The 17,454-nt window shown below is 28.0% G+C and overlaps 1 protein-coding gene across 3 annotated transcripts; it reads right to left on the bottom strand.

Annotated features, from left to right (window-relative positions):
* Positions 1-2,633: 2,633 nt before the first annotated feature.
* Positions 2,634-7,293, bottom strand: LOC114371154 (ethylene receptor 2-like). 3 transcript variants are annotated; one of them, XM_028328585.1, is made up of 3 exons: positions 6,851-7,293; positions 4,061-5,946; positions 2,634-3,453 (listed from the first exon to the last, which is right to left on the bottom strand). In XM_028328585.1, exons 2-3 carry the CDS (start codon positions 5,807-5,809, stop codon positions 2,914-2,916), a joined length of 2,289 nt encoding a protein of 762 aa, XP_028184386.1. In that variant the 5' UTR covers positions 5,810-5,946; positions 6,851-7,293; the 3' UTR covers positions 2,634-2,913. The 3 variants fall into 3 exon arrangements, with proteins under 3 accessions (XP_028184386.1, XP_028184388.1, XP_028184387.1); XM_028328587.1 differs by having other exon boundaries at positions 6,842-7,293; XM_028328586.1 differs by lacking the exon at positions 6,851-7,293 and adding an exon at positions 6,573-6,835.
* Between the last annotated feature and the right edge of the window lie 10,161 nt (positions 7,294-17,454).

The following is a 17,454-nucleotide window of genomic DNA, read 5'->3' on the forward strand; positions in this document are numbered from 1 at the left end:
ATATAAGAACTTTAATTTAGGTCATACAATTATTCATAAATAGTTAAGGTTAAAAAATATTTAGTGAATATGTAATTACTTATAAAAAAATGTCATGTGCATTTTTTTAAAATTAATTTATCATACATAATAATTTATAATTGAACGAGATATAAATTTTTTTAACATTTTTTTATTTTATTATATATATATAGACCACCATATTAGTACTGACAATATGTATTACATTGTCACCTTATCCTCTAAAATTAACAAATTTTCAAATAAGTCCCAACCCTTCACTCATATTAATAAATAAAAAACTGTGATTTGGGATTAAAATATAATAAGTAGTTAAATCTAATAACTTAGATCAAGCAACTATTAAATTTAGGAATTTATTTGAAATTTCTTAATTTCAAGACTAATATGACAAGATGTTACGTTTTTTTTTGGAGACTTAAAAATAGTTATTTACTTAAAAAAGAAAAAATACACTGTCAATTTATTCCAATTAAACTCTTTTTTTCATAAGCATAGCTGCTACATGTCCTTTTTTTTATTAAAAAAAGAAAAGAAAAAAACTACTACATGATTCAGCAAGATGTATATATAAATTATTGCAATTTGCGTGCTGTCATCCCATGTGGCATTAGCTAGAAACCCAATTTGTCACTTGCCATTGTACAAAATTAGTTTAAAACATAGACCAAGAACAAGCTTTAGTCTATAGCGAGATATATACAATAATGGTACGACTAATTATTATTTAAATTCTTTGACTCTGCAATTATAATAGAGTTAATATGATGTTACTAACAACTACTTAAATTATTACAATACTGCGTAGGCTAGAAGTCATAAGGTTTATTGGTATAAAAGAAGAAAGAGAAGAAAAAATAGTGTTTCATTTCTCTTGCTAATAAAATATTAATTATTAATTACTAATATTTATTGATTAAAAAATATTATATATGTTAATCATCTTTAGAAATTTAACAAATACATAAATATTTTGTGACATCCTGCTTGGTTGAATCAAGCCGTCAGAGTTGTTGTTCCGTACCTATCAGTCTAAAAATTATCTTATATTTTCTTACAACTTATTTTCTTTTTAAATTGAAAAATTGTTTCATACTCGTGTTAAGTTAAAAAAAATAAAAATCAATCGCTAATGGTTGCATACGTCAATGACATTTTGAAGAGATAAGAGAACATATGTTAATATATAGATTGCAGTAAAAAGATGTTAGTATATAGATATTGAATTTTTAATATTCTTACAAAGAGAATATATTGATAAAATCTACGTTTATAGACCATTGATTTGTCGACAAAGCTCTTGATAATTTGATTCCAACTTTCACCCATTTATCACTACATTAGATTGTTTTTCTTAACAATTTATTCTGATTAGGTGAAACACTTATCCCACCAAAACGGGTTAAGAATAAGTATTGATTTTTGTTTTTTAAATAATGTTTCAGGATCAAATTTTCTGGATTGAGAGAATAAGTACCAAAATATATTTGTTCCTCGTATTAATCGTTCTCATAATACTATAAACAATTTTTAGAGTAATACCTCCGGTGATTTTTTATTTTTATTTTTTAAAATGATTATTGCATCCTGAACTTGACAGGAATACTACCTCCAGGCTCCAAACATGTAAATAAGAATAACACTTTTTTCCGTTATAAAATGGTAGAATAAATGTCTTAATACATCAACATTGCTCTTGAATTCAGCAGAATATACGAGATTGTGAATATAGTTTGTTTCTTTCTCATATTATTCTTGTATATTTTTTATTTATTTTTTTATTTTGTGATGGCAGGGTTGACAAGGAAAGAAAGAATAAATCAGGAAACAAAACCTACCATATAGACAAAGATTGAGCAACCAAAAGGTAATAAGAGGTGATTCTTTTTCTTTTTTTTTTTGAGAGTGAGGAAAGAGTTCATAGCGGAGAATACGTAATAAAAAAGCAATTTGGGCCCTGAGTGTTGAGGTTGTTGGGAAAACAAATGAAGAAAATGGGCCCACATGAAAATGATAAGTGCTATTCCATTTACGTGCCCAGATTCATACAAGGTTTCTAGTCTACTTCAACGACAACTGGCCCATGTTTTATTCTTTTTGGCATATGATGATGAATGGAAAAAAATGAAGAGAACTTTTTCATAATTTGGAAGGAAAATTTAAGGGACATTTTGCATAAAACTATCAATGAGTATCTCAGAAAATATCAATGAAACCCTAATGATTTATTTATTTATTTGTTTATTTTTTACACCGGCCTTTACATAGTTTTTAAAAAATCTTTGAAGATCATGATCCAAAATTTGCAGTTGTTACATCTCTAAGTGTGTGCCAAATCTAGTAATACATTGCTAGATACTCAACAATTTTCCGTCGTTAAGACTTGAAGACATTGCTATATGTGCATACCCAACAATCTTTTATTTTATCATGCATCGTATATTCAATTAAGACAAGAAGATAGTTCAACAAGCAAACTTGAAGTTTACTTTAGGTTTCCTTCAAAAAAAAAAAAAGTTTATAGATTTAATTTCAATGTGTATGGAAGGAACGCTTTATTAAGAAAAATAAAACTTACTTTAATAATATCTACATTTGAAAAGAGATTAATGTTCAAATGTTATGGAATACCCTGATGCATAAAATTGAAACTACATACATGACACTAGCAAAATGAAACATATTGAAAGAAATTAAGGAACTAATTTGTATGCCATTTAATTTTCTTATGAAAGTTGGGGTATAATACAACATCTCTAAGCTAAAATATTGCTGCAAAATAGGAGCCAAAGAGAGCTGTGTGCTACCAAATTTTATGGAAAATGTGACTGAAATTTTTTTATAGCTTAATTTCTTGATATGATGAAGTGCTTTAACTTGCAGCATGAGTCCTCACATGGCACTATTTCCCTGCAATAGTATTCTTCTGAGTTCACTAGCAATCCCATGCAACAAAACTGGCTTTCTTATGACTCCATTCATGCCAATTTGCATGCATCTTTCCCACAAATCTTCTGTGCTAGCAGTCAAGGCAACAATCACAGGCCAATTCCGGCTTCTGAACTTACGAATCCTCGTTGCAACTTCGAATCCATCAAGCTCAGGCATGTGAAGGTCCAAAAGAATGACTTGAAAGGAAGATCCAGCAGGTCCAATGACACTAAGGCATTCCAATCCTGAAGAAACAGAAGTCACAACACAGCCTAGTTTCTGAAGCAACTTCTGCGTCACCGCTCTATTTACATCGTCATTGTCGGCCAACAAGACCTGCAGACCTCTGAAGAAAGAATTTGAATTGGATGGCTCAGAATTTTCCCCAGGTTCAGAGATGGATACGGCAATAGACCGCCGCAGTTGAAACCGAAGAAAAAGGGCCATGACTTGAGGAAAACCTTGAGCATTTGGTACTAACCATATGTTCCCTTGCATCAACTGGCAGTAACATAGTAGACAAACAAAGCACAAAATCAATGGAGAGAAAAAAAAAATTGGGAGCATAGAAACTAGTACTTTCACTGTTCCAACTATATATATAGTATACTGATCATTGGCACTTAAAGGACCTTGGCTTGAACAAATTAGAAAAATCAGTAAACATCCCTCCTGAGACATTAAAAAATGATTAACCAAATAAGTTAACAAAATCTATAAAGAAAACCTATATACATTATAGATTATTACATCTAACATTGGTAATACAAGTTGTTCATATATATCTTTATAGTTCACACCATATGCTAATGAAGGTAAGAAAAAATACATCAATGTAAATCAAAGAACAAGTCTTAAACAAGGGATTAATTAAGCCACCTTGCAAAAATTCAATGAAATTTCCCATACATGCATCAAATAACAGATGAAAATGTCTAAGTGAATCATTTGGAGGCCAGCATAAACAAAATTTACTGTGTACTTTACAAGTGAAGCAATGCATAAAATAGTCTCCAACCAGCATATTTTGAAGTATTAAGTATAGCATATGAGTGACAATTAAAAACAGCATCTTAACTCCATACACAATCAATGTAACTAAACTCACCTGGATTATCCTCTTGCAAATGCTAAAGCTCAACCTTTCCTCAACCTTATCACTCATGCGATTTGTACCCGCCAGCTGCCCTGAAGGAACTGAACTCTCCAATTCAGGATCACCATTATTGATCCCTATTTCAAATCTAATATTTACATCCCCGCTAGAAGAGCTTGGTCTCCAGGCTGTCCACCCCTGGTCATTCCTTCCTTGACTTCCAGTTTCTGCAAAAACTCGAAATACAAGAACCCCTCCTCCATGGCTACCATTTATTGCATTCCCAACCATATGCAAAATCACCTGAAAAACCCTCTTTTCATCACCTATAACATTGTCTGGCAAAGACTTATCAACATCAACCACAAAACCAAAGCCCCTATAAACACACATGCACTTGGCAAGACAAGCTGCCTCTTTCACCATGGCATGCAATCCAAAAGGTTTCATCTCCAAAGGGAATCTTCCATCATCCCTTGCTGAGTAGTCCATAGCATCATTTATCAAGTTTGACAATACAGTGCTGGTCCTTAGCATTGAATTCACAATAAGTTTCTGATCACTCATCAAATTCTCATCCTGCATTATCGAAAGCAACCCCAAAATTGAGTGCATAGGCCTTCTCATTCCATTACTCATGACCTTCTGAAAGGAAGCTCTCGCCTGGCTCGCCATCATAGCATTCATCTTCTCCACTTGCAAAGCTCGATTTTGCTCCTCCAACTTCTCCCTCATGAGCTGAGACTCTTCAAGAATGGAGGCGTGAGACAGAGCCACAGCCACCTGATCAGCAACCACCTTAATGATCTCCATCTCTTGAGCGCTCCACGATCTAGGCTCCTCACTGGGAAGAATCAAAACCAATATGGCATAACACGTCTGCCTTAGTTCCGGCGTTCCCCCTTTGAAATTGCAAACACGAAGCATCGGCATTCGGATTGCAGCAACTGGTCCTGCCCCACCAGAAATTCCACTGCTGGTAGTGGCAAGTACTGAATCAGAATCAATTATGTTCACTTCATCACTTCCCTTAATTCTCACAACATCTGGATTAGTAATGGGTATAGAACAGTTAACGTTCCTCCCATTCAATTCATGCGTAAGGTTCATCTCGGTTTTCTCAACATTCGGCATCCACACTGCACAATTCTGCAAACCAAGTGTCTTAGACAGCTCAACCAAGGTGGTGTAGAGAATCTTATGCCTATCCAACGACTTGCGAATCTCTTGAGTAAGCATCCTCACATGCATTGCAGCCTCCTTCTGTCTCATTATGATGCCAACCTCCCTCCCAAGATCCCATGTTTTTTTCTTCAGCATCAATTCTCTAACCTTCACTTTCAACAGCATAGGGATCAATGTGAGGAGGGTTATGGTAGTTGCACATGACACCAAGGCAGTGAGGATTTTGAAGACAGTGAGTGCCACCATGAGTTGAAAAGTGTGGGGACCATAAGTCCAACCATTCAACAAATGTGTCATTCCACAAAGTACAATGAAAGCAATGAACTGAAAGAGGACCCATTTGAAAGGGAAGTTTGAGCAACTAACAAAGTAAAGAAGCTCAATGGGGATTGAGAAGTAGGCCACAGCAATCAGAAAATCACCAATTCTCTGGCACTCAAGAATGGTCTCAATAGTCCACAAGCTGGACTCATCATCACAGTTACATCTAGGAAAACCATTATCTGTTGTAGCACACACACATGTGAGAAGTAGCAAGCAAATTAATAACAGTTCAAATGATACTGCCTTTAACATTGATCCAATGTGGTGCTTCTTCTTCAATCCATCTAGTGATACAAATTAATCCACACACCAATGAATAAGGAACTCAACAATTTTTCTACCACCAACTCTCAATGTTGCTTCTTCAACTATGGTCTCCTGCCATAACACTGTTATAAAGAAAAAAAAAATTACAGATTTGATAAGATCCAAACCACAGAAAACACTACGAGATCCAAAACAGAAAAATAATAAATAAATAGAAAAAAAAAAGTGTAGGAAACCTATAATTCTTTTTGTTTTAACCTTTTTTCGATCCACACACCCCTTTGGGTGGAATGGCATGAATCAGTAAATAGCACAGTGCAAACAGTAAATAGGACATTTTCATCAACCAAATTATATATTTTTAATTAAAAAAAATAAGGCTAAGACAAGAACTCCCTCCCTCAACTCACACAAAAATTATTAAAAAAAAATAAATAGTCCAACAACGCTCACTGCCTAAAAAAATTAATAAATAAAAGACCCAGTAATGCAGACAATTCTTTTTAAGAGATAAAGTATCTGCAGAAACACAACCCAATAGTTTATTTGAAGTAAAAAAAACTCAGATTGCAATCATAAATATAATCCAATCTTGATCAGATCTTAATTAACAATCATCTTATCCTTACCCAGCAGACACCAAAACCTGATTAAAAGACACACCACAGACTACCAAAAATAGCCATTAAAACACCAATTATTGGGTGGTTTAGAAATTCAGAAAAGAGAAGAAAAAAAAAGGAATCACCTTCGACATATAAAAGTTGCTATAAACCTTCTTATAATCACTTCCGAGATTTCGAAAACCACTTCCAAGACTTCAACCGAAAACTCTATAAACATTTGCATCTTTCGAAAGAAAAACACACTCTCATTATCATCCCACAACCCCATTTCTTTATGCACTGATTAAGCAAGTGCAACCCTTTTTATCATTGTGAGAATAACACAAAAGAAGAAACGCACTTTAGCATGCAACAAAACCCAACACTGGTAAAAAAACAAAAAACAAAAAACCTTGCTTACTGTGCACAAATCCAGCTTAGCTTCGTGCCTTGTAATCTGGTTAGTGGGTGTGTCAGAGTTTTGTGTTGTGTTGTGTGTGACAAGTAAAGTGTAGAAGTAGAACATAGAAAAGAGCATAAGTAAGAGACACCCAGATGAAGAAAAATTATGGAAGTGGTGTTTTTGTACTTGTTGTGGATGCTAAGGTACTACACAACCATAGCAGTAGTATTGTGTTGTTGGGTTAAAGAGAGAAAGGGGTGTGTGAGAAGTGTGTTATGTCATGTGTTATGTGCAATGTGGTTTTGTTTGTTTGGAATGAGAAGTGACAAAAGCAAACCACAAATATCAACAAAATTATTAAAAAACAAATTCATATCTTACAAAAATATAAATTTGATTCTCTTTATGGAAATAAGAACTTTGTTTGAGTGTAATAAATAAAAATCTCTATAACTATAAGAATTTAATTAATCTTGAAATCTTCTCTAACTCTAGCCATATATAGGTATCTAATTCACCTGGACATTTTTTGGTTATAAAAAAAATGGCAAACCACAAACCATAAGGAAAGAGTATAGCGCCGCTGTTTCCTGGGGGAAGAGAGAGAGAGAGAGGGTCCACGTTCTTACATGAAGAGAACTTGGACGCGCTTTTGAACTGAAACGTCCTTGTCACACTCAAAAAGATTTGAATGTTTTGTTTTTCTATTTCCCTCTTTCTCTCTACAATATCATTTTTCTATTTCTCTATAGTTGTATCAATTCTCGTCTCTTTCCTAGTTAGGCTAAAGAGGAAAATAAATAAACATTTTCCATGCTGTATCTTGTCTCTTTCCTTTTAAGTTTCTCGTGTATTTCATCACGTTAAGTTTTTAATTAATTATTCTAATACCATGTTTAGAAAAGAGAGAAAAAAATGTAGATAATGATGAATTGATGTCACTCTCTTTCCTTGATGAACAACCTTATCTAGAAAAATCTATTGAAGACTATGAACTAGATAATTAGCTACAACTTAGTGAAATTGTTTTTCGTTCATGTTTGTGTGTGCAATAAGACTAAGTTTTTTTTTCCTGTTTTAACCTTTCGACTTATTATAATTTATTTATTTTTACTAATTTAGAGTTTGTCCATGATGTAAGTAATAAGTAAAGCTCGATAAAAAAAAATTATTTCTAACAAAACTTAAATAATATTAGAATGATTTAACTTTAATTTTAATACATTAATTAATTGTAACTAATCATTTAGTTTATAAATGAGTTTCTGTTGATATCTTAACATGTCATTAGTATGTTGTCCAATAGTATTGAGAGTGTTCTTCCTTACACCACTTTTGAATTGTGGAAAAAAAATATTCTATATCTAATTCTAAATGTTTAAGATTTATAGATTAAAAAATATTCAATAAATGAAATATTATTATATTTAAAACAAAATATATTTATTTAACATTACCTTACTTGAAATAAGTTACTACTTTATAGTAAGTGATATATATATATATATATATATATATATATAAAGGTGTAGGTGAAAAAAATAATTAATATTATTTTAAATATAAATATAACATTAATAAATATGAAAAATGAAATTAATTAATATTTAATAATAAATTAATATTTTTTTAAATAAAATATTACATTTTCTTCCTCGTAACAAATTTAATAAGATGTATAATAAATTAATAATTTAAATAAAATAAAAAATTAATAAATATGAAAAATGTAATTAATTAATATTTAATAACACATTAATAATTTAAAAAAATAGTAAATAAATTAAATTAATTACTTAGTATTTAATAAAATTATAAGATATTAAAGTTTAATGGTCTAACAACCACTACCCATGCTATTGCATGGGTTACATTTTTATTTTTATTTTTTTAATTTGTAAAATGTTGTCCGTAGTAATGAATCTAACACCTTAAGTTAGGGGATAATTTATTTTAAAAAATAAAAACTAATCATTATCATAAAAAGTGAAAAAAATTAGAAGTATGGATTTATATATATAATTAAGGGGACAAAATATATACATTTAAGATATTTATATACTGTTGAAAATATATCCCTTAGAAGTTAGTGTGCATCCATCATTGGTTGTTCGTATATTTGTCTATAAAAATAGATATGTGTAAAAGAATAGAATAAGTATAAAAAATTACTATTGAATAAGTATAAATAGTTTATACTTTATAATGTAAAGTTATTCTCAATTTAAAAATATGTATTTAAATTATCCTGTGTCTTCAATAGGAATGACAAAAATACTTGTACCTGTACATAAAATTCACAAGATAGAAGATAGATACTTAAATGAGTACCTACACATTATTTTAGACACGTACATTCGCTAATCATCAATGAACAGAAAAAATAGAAGGTTCCACGAGTACTCTTTAAATGTTCATTATAATAAAATTACTTAAATGTTCCTATTTAAATAATTTTGTTTTGAGTTCTAATGAGATTGAAACATTTTAAATATTTGAATGGTTGAATAAAATTATTTAAAAACTGTGCAGAGTAAATGCATAAAATTAATAATTGAATACTTTTAATTTTGATCTTTAAATTATTTTTTAAGAAAAAATTAGAATGAAAAAAAATATTTTTTAATTTTTTAGAATTATTTTTTATTTTTCAGTAAATATTCATGGATACCTATCTGTATATACCCATGGATATTAAAAAAATTATATTTTAAATTTTATAAGAAATTAAGAATTTAAATATAAATAAAAATTAATAGATATAAAAAATGAAATTAATTAATATTTCATAAGAAATTAATAATTTATCTAAAAATAATAAATAAATAAATAAAATATTACATTTTCTGCCTCATAAAAAATATTCAATTTAATAACATGTATGATAAATTAATAATTTAAATATAAATAAAACATTAATAAATATGAAAAATACAATTAATTAATATTTAATAATATATTAATATTTTCTAAAAAAATAAACATTACTAAACAAATTAATATAATTACTTAAGATTTAATAAATTTATAAGATATTATTAATGTTTTTGAAACTTAAACGGTTGTTGAACCGGATACTAGTTCAAAGTTTAATGATCTAATTGGAGATTCTGGTTAAATTGATAGTAATTAAATTTATATTTTTCAATGTTATATATTTTAAGTAATAAAAATATATAAAACTATGAGAAATAAATATCTAAAAATTATAAAGGGTTATAATGAATAAATTATATATTTCATAGGATAAAAATGACAAAATAATTTACAGTAATGTGAAATCATTAAGTACGTGTTTTTATTTATCTAAAAAGAGTTTTACGTTATTATAAAAATAAAAAAATGAAAGAAAATATTGATATAAGCCTTTTATTTTTTTACCAATTTTGAACCAATTTAACTTAGTATTTATTGATTGTCACCGAATTTGAAATATTTGATTATTTGGAGTTAACGACTCAATCACCAAAACAATTTTCAATTGGACTTATTGAAGCAATCATGTGTTTTTAAAACAATATTATTTATTGGTATCATCTTTATTCAGATAAAAAAATATTATTATTTATTTCTTCCATTTCAAATTAACTAAAGTCTAAGAATTTTTTTAAGAATTAAAGAAAACATTAAATATCTTAATTAATTAAACAATTTTACTACATTATTCTTTTTTCTTTCAATATCTGTAAATAATAGTTAAATATAGTTATTTAATACTCATAATTCATATCAATCAAATTTATCGGGGGGAAATTTATGATATTATTGTGAGTTTTTTTTTTCTTTGTGCATAATAATAGCAGTGAAGCTTGAATCTATGTCGTCATGCAATGTAAATTATCCAAACGCTCTAGTCTAAATCGATCTTATCATCTTAGTAGGTTTTTATGCGAGCGATCCAGTGTTATGTTACCCTTAAAAAAATAATTTTAAATCTCTTTGTATAATTCTTTTATTTATCAGGAGTAAGTATTAAATGTGTTTTATATTTTATAACCATTAAATAATTTAGTTTTTCATTTAATTTTTTTATAAAGTGGTTGGAAATTTTGTAATATGTATAAAACATATATGATATCGAATATGTATAAAAAAAAACATATATGATATCAAATTATCGATAGTGTTGTGATATCCAAGAAACATGGTACAAACCAACCGTATTCAAATATATTTTGTAATAGAAGAAAAAATTATTTACAGAAGTATATATCCACAATGTCTCTCATTGCTTGTTTTCATGATCCAATTGAAGCTACCGTCTCTTAACAAATTCGCTTATATAAAATCATATGAACCTAGGCTTGTTTGGAACTTTGTGCTGCATAGTGATTGTGGATGACCTCAATTTTCTATTTTATTGAAACCGAGATGGTGCAAATTGAATTTGCTAGTTTCCTACAAATTGACACCAATTATCTAGATTAAGAAGGATAATTGATTTAACATGAATGATGTGTCTAAGAGGGATAATTGATTTAAGATAGGGTTCGTCAAGTAGGCTTCAAGTGTTTCAACTTCCAAGGTTTGACATCTTTTTAGTTAGATCCAATAAGGTTGAGACACCAAGAAAAATATATAGACGAGTATTTACAAAAGACTCTCAAGTCAATAAGAATATCTTATGAGTGATTATGTATATTAAATGTTTACTTGATATATACATTGACATTTATTATATTTATAAGAGTTAGTAATGGATTGAATTCTTTAACACATGACCCAAAACCTCTTAAATGATACTCTCTGTCTTAATGTAGTAACAAGCTAATTTTACTTTGGAGCGAGATGTAATATACTATTTACATAATTATATATCTTAACTATCTACATCCAATCATTGACTTCCATAAATAATTCTACAATAGTTTATGACTCAAATGTGTAGTTTTTTTTCTTACATAAATATTTTACAATAATTTTTATAACAACCAGAAAGATAAGAAAAAAAATTACAAAATAAAATGAGTGACGTACTGTAATATATAAAAGATATTGAACTTTTTTTATATAAGAAAATATTATAAAAGATGATCGTGAGAAGATTATTATTCTTGAAATATTTATATTATAAGAAGTGAAGATAGATTCTACGATCTATGTATGTTTGATCTTCTGGCGTCAGAATCAGGTACGCTCTAAACAAAGAATAATAATTGTTATGTTTGGAATTAAGTGCCACAAGTGACACCTACCACTACCCATTGCCTACTTCTCGTTTTCATGCGCACTCATAACGTTCATGCACATTCCATAATATAATAATTAATCCTTTTATTTTGGTGTGACAAAGTTGTCTGTACTTGGTGTAACAAAGTTACAAAGTGTAAATCTATGGGGTAACTCTAAGTCATCTTCTTCTTCTCATATCATATGACGTTATTGGCATCTTTGTCAATTTGGAATTTTCGGGACGCAGTTAATTACTTGGATGGAACAATTGATGGAATTAATGACGACAAAAATATCTAGGGTTAGATACATTAATTATTACTTCGAGTCCTACATGGGACGTAGTATTTAACTCTGACATGATTTTTCTATTTATTAGACATTAAATTATAAGTATTAACATTAAATTTAAATTTATGATGGTATTAAATATAATTGTCAATTTTTTTTTGTTGTTAATGGTTTATACTATGTTACTTGGGATTGGAGATAATATTTAACTATGACATGATTTTTACTTCCTGAATTTTGACCTCCACGGATCTTCAAAGAAGAAAAGACATCATTATATCGATACCGACCAAAAGAAATTACTAATATATTAAAGTGTTTTCTAGATTATTTAGAATAATTTTGAAATTTAAATAGAAAGTAGTATCAGTAAAATTAAGTTTTCATATATGATTAAGAAGTTCGAATAGTTTACATGATGTCTTATGTTGAAACTTCAATATCATCATTCATTGTATATGAAAATAGTATTTCCTCCGTCTCAAGAGTCACATTTTAGGTTATTTTATACAAATTAAAAAAATAATTAATAAATAGATAAAATAAAATAATAATTTTAAAAAATTAATTTTGGCGATAAATTAAAGCAATATTTATTAGAAATATTAATGAAAAAATAATTAATGTTATATTAAAAAACTAACATATAAGATAATTTTTTTCTAACGCGATTTTAGGATGGAGGAAAAATTATTTAAATATAATTTAGTATGTATAATAAAATTATTAATTATTTTAATAATTATTATAAAGTTATAGTTAGACGAAATTTTAATTGGTTAACGATGTAAAAAAATAATGATAATATATGACCGATTATAAAGACGGATTATAAAGTAATTATTAAAATAATTAGTAATTTTAAATTATATTATCAATCTGATTAAATGGCAATGTATTTTTTACATATTTGGTGTATTTATTTAAATTCTAAATATATTTTTGATATTATAGTTTATGTAATACACATTAAGATGGACAATGGTTTTTTATAGTTTCATGTTTTTATACACCCTATTAATATTTTTATTTTTCTTTATTTCTTATCATATTATATTACCAACCACCTCTCTCTTTATTTATATTTTAATATGATCTCTTACTAGATTTTGAATAGCATCTAGGATATCTAAAATATTATTGTTTAAAGATATATTAACAGAAATAATACTTAATTATATATAAAAGTAATTTTCTCCTATGAAATGATCTTAATTAACAATCATAAAAGTAAACTCAATTAAAAAAAATAAATAATAAAATTCGTCCTTAAAATTATGATGCGGTAGTAAATTGATTCCTGAAAGGATAAAAACTTTGAATTTCTTTAATGTGTAAAAAGTAAAAAAATTAATTTTATTATTAAATTTGTGAGACTATTTTATCATTAAGTTATAATGTTTAATAACTAATTTGATGATAAATTATATTTTTATGACCAATTTAACATTAAATTACAAAAGAATTAATTTATCATTAAATTATTTGTATACTTCATTTATCACACTTTTTATATATTCATAAATTAAATTTAAAACTTTCATTTTTAAAACTAATTTTTCAGCGTCTCAGACATGCATGAATTTGACTATTAATTTACCTAAAGAAAATGAGGCATTATATTTTTACATATTATGAGCCAATAATGAGTAAGTAAAGTTGTATGCTTTTAGCATGAGAGAAAAGCATAGAAGGTCAAAATGTTAGATAAAATATTGTTAATGGTCTAATAGCAAACAGTAAGTTGATTTTCGCCTTGCTTTTAGACAAGGGGCCTTCTCCACGAAGGAGACATATGTGAAAGGAAGGAAAAAGAGGATATGGGGATATATGGTTTAGATTGTGAGTCAAAGCAAAAATTATGATACAACGTACTTGGGATAGCTTTATAATTAAATTAACTATTACCCATTCATGTATTGGGATATAGATAGTTGGCCACTGCCCTTTATATTTTGATAAGTCTCAGAGATTTTTTTATATTTTTATTAAATGATTTCATATTATTTATTATTTAATCAATTCAGTTATGGTTAAATTATATATATTTTTTCGTCACGTTTGTTTATTTGAAGTATTTTTTTTATTTATATTTTTCAACTTAGTCTTTCTTCTTTTTCCTTTCTTTCACAGTTTTTCCTATGATGAACATTAGCACACTTAATGGAAGCAACTGGTTTAGCTTATTCCCATTTTGCCCTTCGAATTTTAGAGTCTCTATCATTCTATTTCATGCCTCTCCTTCCCCATCACTATCATCTTTTCGTGTTAAAATTTTAACAAATCATATAAAATTCTCTAAATAAACACCAAAATATATTATGTCATATTATCAAAAAAAAATATTTGAATTCATACAACTTGATCAAACAAATGCAATAAAATTTAATAATAATCACAAACAATTAGTTTAAAAATATTCTTCAATCAAATCATCTTTTTCATCTTTCTCTTTACGCATGATAAAAATAAAAGAAACTATTTCTAATTTAATGTGCCGGAGACCATCATAACCTAGATTTTAACCTAGGATTCTTATTATTCTCTATTGAACCAAAATAATTTTTTATTCATTAAACTCATATTAATTTTCTGTTGATACTCTGTTGAGTTCATTAAATTAAATAATTTATATTAAATTAATTTAAATATAAATATCTAATATAAATAATAATATAATATATATCCCATATTAATTAATTAAAAATTATAAAATTCCTAACACTCCCATCAATCCCATGACACACTATCCATTCACCGCCACCACTAAGTACAGCCCCACTAAAATCAATCCTATGTATTTGCAGCCTCCTACTATCTTATTTATAAGTGACAACACTGCTAAAATCAAGAAATTAAGACTAAACTATATATACTATAAGGATAAAAAAAATTATGTATTGTTTGATCTAAATAGAGGACATAGGATAGTATTTGGATAGCAACGATAAATATTTGCTGTATTTCACTAACTACTTATGATATTAAAATGGAAAAAACTTAAATATAGCTCTATATATATAGGTCAATAGGTATCGCTTATAAACCAGAATTAAAAATTCACTTCGGTAATTCATGAAGTAAAAATTTAATTAAAAATTATATAAATTACTGTGATGAAATTCTAATTTTAATTAATAACTAATACAAACGACACATGGAACTGTACATAAGTTTTGTCTTATTAAATTTTTATATATCATTATCATCATCTTAATATGAACATACAAGGTCAAGGTCAAGGTCATAGACAAAAGAACTAGGAGTTTACTTCGGCATTTATGTCATGAGATAGTTTTAGTTAGATTTTTAATTAAATTAAAGACCCAAGTCAAGGACATAAGAAGACTACATTCAGTTCATATTTAGACCTGTTAACCACTTGATAAGGGTATGTTGATAATACTTTTTTCATAAAAAAATATCTTTAATATTTCAATATTAGCATTTTCCTAACTAATATTCTTTACCTAATTAATTTCATCAGAATCAATGAGTCGTTGACCTTAATGGTTCCATCAGAATTAAGCCCAAGTCCAAGAAAGAGCTGGTTGGTAGTAGGCATATGAATACGATTAAAGATATATCCCAATGTAATTTTTGTATTCATATTCACAAACCTAATGTTTTCGCGCACAAATCCCAGACTGGGTAAATAAAAAATTACAGTACCATTTTGGTAGATTAAAAGGAGGGAAATATAAAAATGAACGATGGTAATTGAGTTTTAATGATAAAATAAGCATAATTTCATTTCACAATCGTGCTAAAGCTTTAAACTAGAAAATCTTAACATGTTCTTTAGCAATCTTAATGCAACGTACCTTTTGCATTGTCTAGTCTATTTCAACACATATTCCCTCACTAGAGATCTCATTCTATTATTTTGCAACAGCCCAGATGAAATGATGAGGGAAAGCAAGGCCCGAATGGGTCAAAATATGGACTAGGGTACATGTTCTAAGGGTCCACTAGAGAGACATCTGATATGAATGTATCTAGGGTTTTTCAAAAGTGAATTCAAAATATAGTAAAGGGATGCTTGCACACTAGGCACTCAAAAATGTGTATGGGTATTAAAAAAAACTAATGCTTCACATCCTGGGGACAAAGGAAATACATTTGGAGTTGGGAAGGTCATGAAAGCACAAGCTAGCTGGCTTCATTTTTCATTTCTTTATTATGCTACCATATATATATATATATATATATATATATATATATATATATATATATATATATATATATATATATTTATATGTTGTACAAATTATAATTTAACTGATTTACTATTTAATATAAAAAAAAAACACCATATACTCCATAATCATAAAATAGAAACAGAAAATAACTAGTTACTTAATTTTAAATATCCTTAATCAAAATTATGTTGGAAAACACATTTTCTGAACTATATAATTCTAAAAGACTAAAACTCTATATATATTCACATTACCATCAGCTATATATTTAAGTGGCAAATTGTACTTGTGTAATAAAATACAGGTGTGAAGGGTCTTGCTATTGCTGGCACAATGCACATGCCTCCATCCATATTCACATGCAGATGCAACACACCATGTGTAGCAAATAAAAGTGCTTGCATTGCACCCCATCACTTGTATGGCACACTTCTCTTTTTTCTTCTCCGCTTTGTGTCTCGAGAATCTCCTTGTCTTATTTCTCTGTGTGGCCCCTTAAAAGATACGGTGGCAGTAGTTCAAGTCAATTTCTTTCCAGAGTTGTACACTATAATTGATCTTCCTGATAACTCTTCACTTGATAATGAAATTGCTTACATCAATAACGGTTTCTCCCAAACATATATACATATAAAAATGATGGTTAAGTGACACGCATTCCTCTTAATTTGAACTAAAATACAATAATAAAGTACTTATTTTAAATTAAAAGTATATACATTGTTTTACACACAAATATGTATGCGTGCGTGTGTATATACACAGGGTTTTTTTATAATTAAAGTAAATAGGAAAATTCACTCTTACTCGCGAAGATAAATAATTTATCTGAAATCATATATCAATATCTAAGTTACTAGTGTAAAATTATATTCTTAAACTTAATGTTATAATAATTTAATATAAATATATTTTTTCATACTTTTTCCTAGTTTACTAATTTATTGAATGCTCAAT

Source organism: Glycine soja, chromosome 10 (genome assembly GCF_004193775.1).
Source record: "Glycine soja cultivar W05 chromosome 10, ASM419377v2, whole genome shotgun sequence".
NCBI classification, from domain to species: Eukaryota; Viridiplantae; Streptophyta; class Magnoliopsida; order Fabales; family Fabaceae; genus Glycine; species Glycine soja.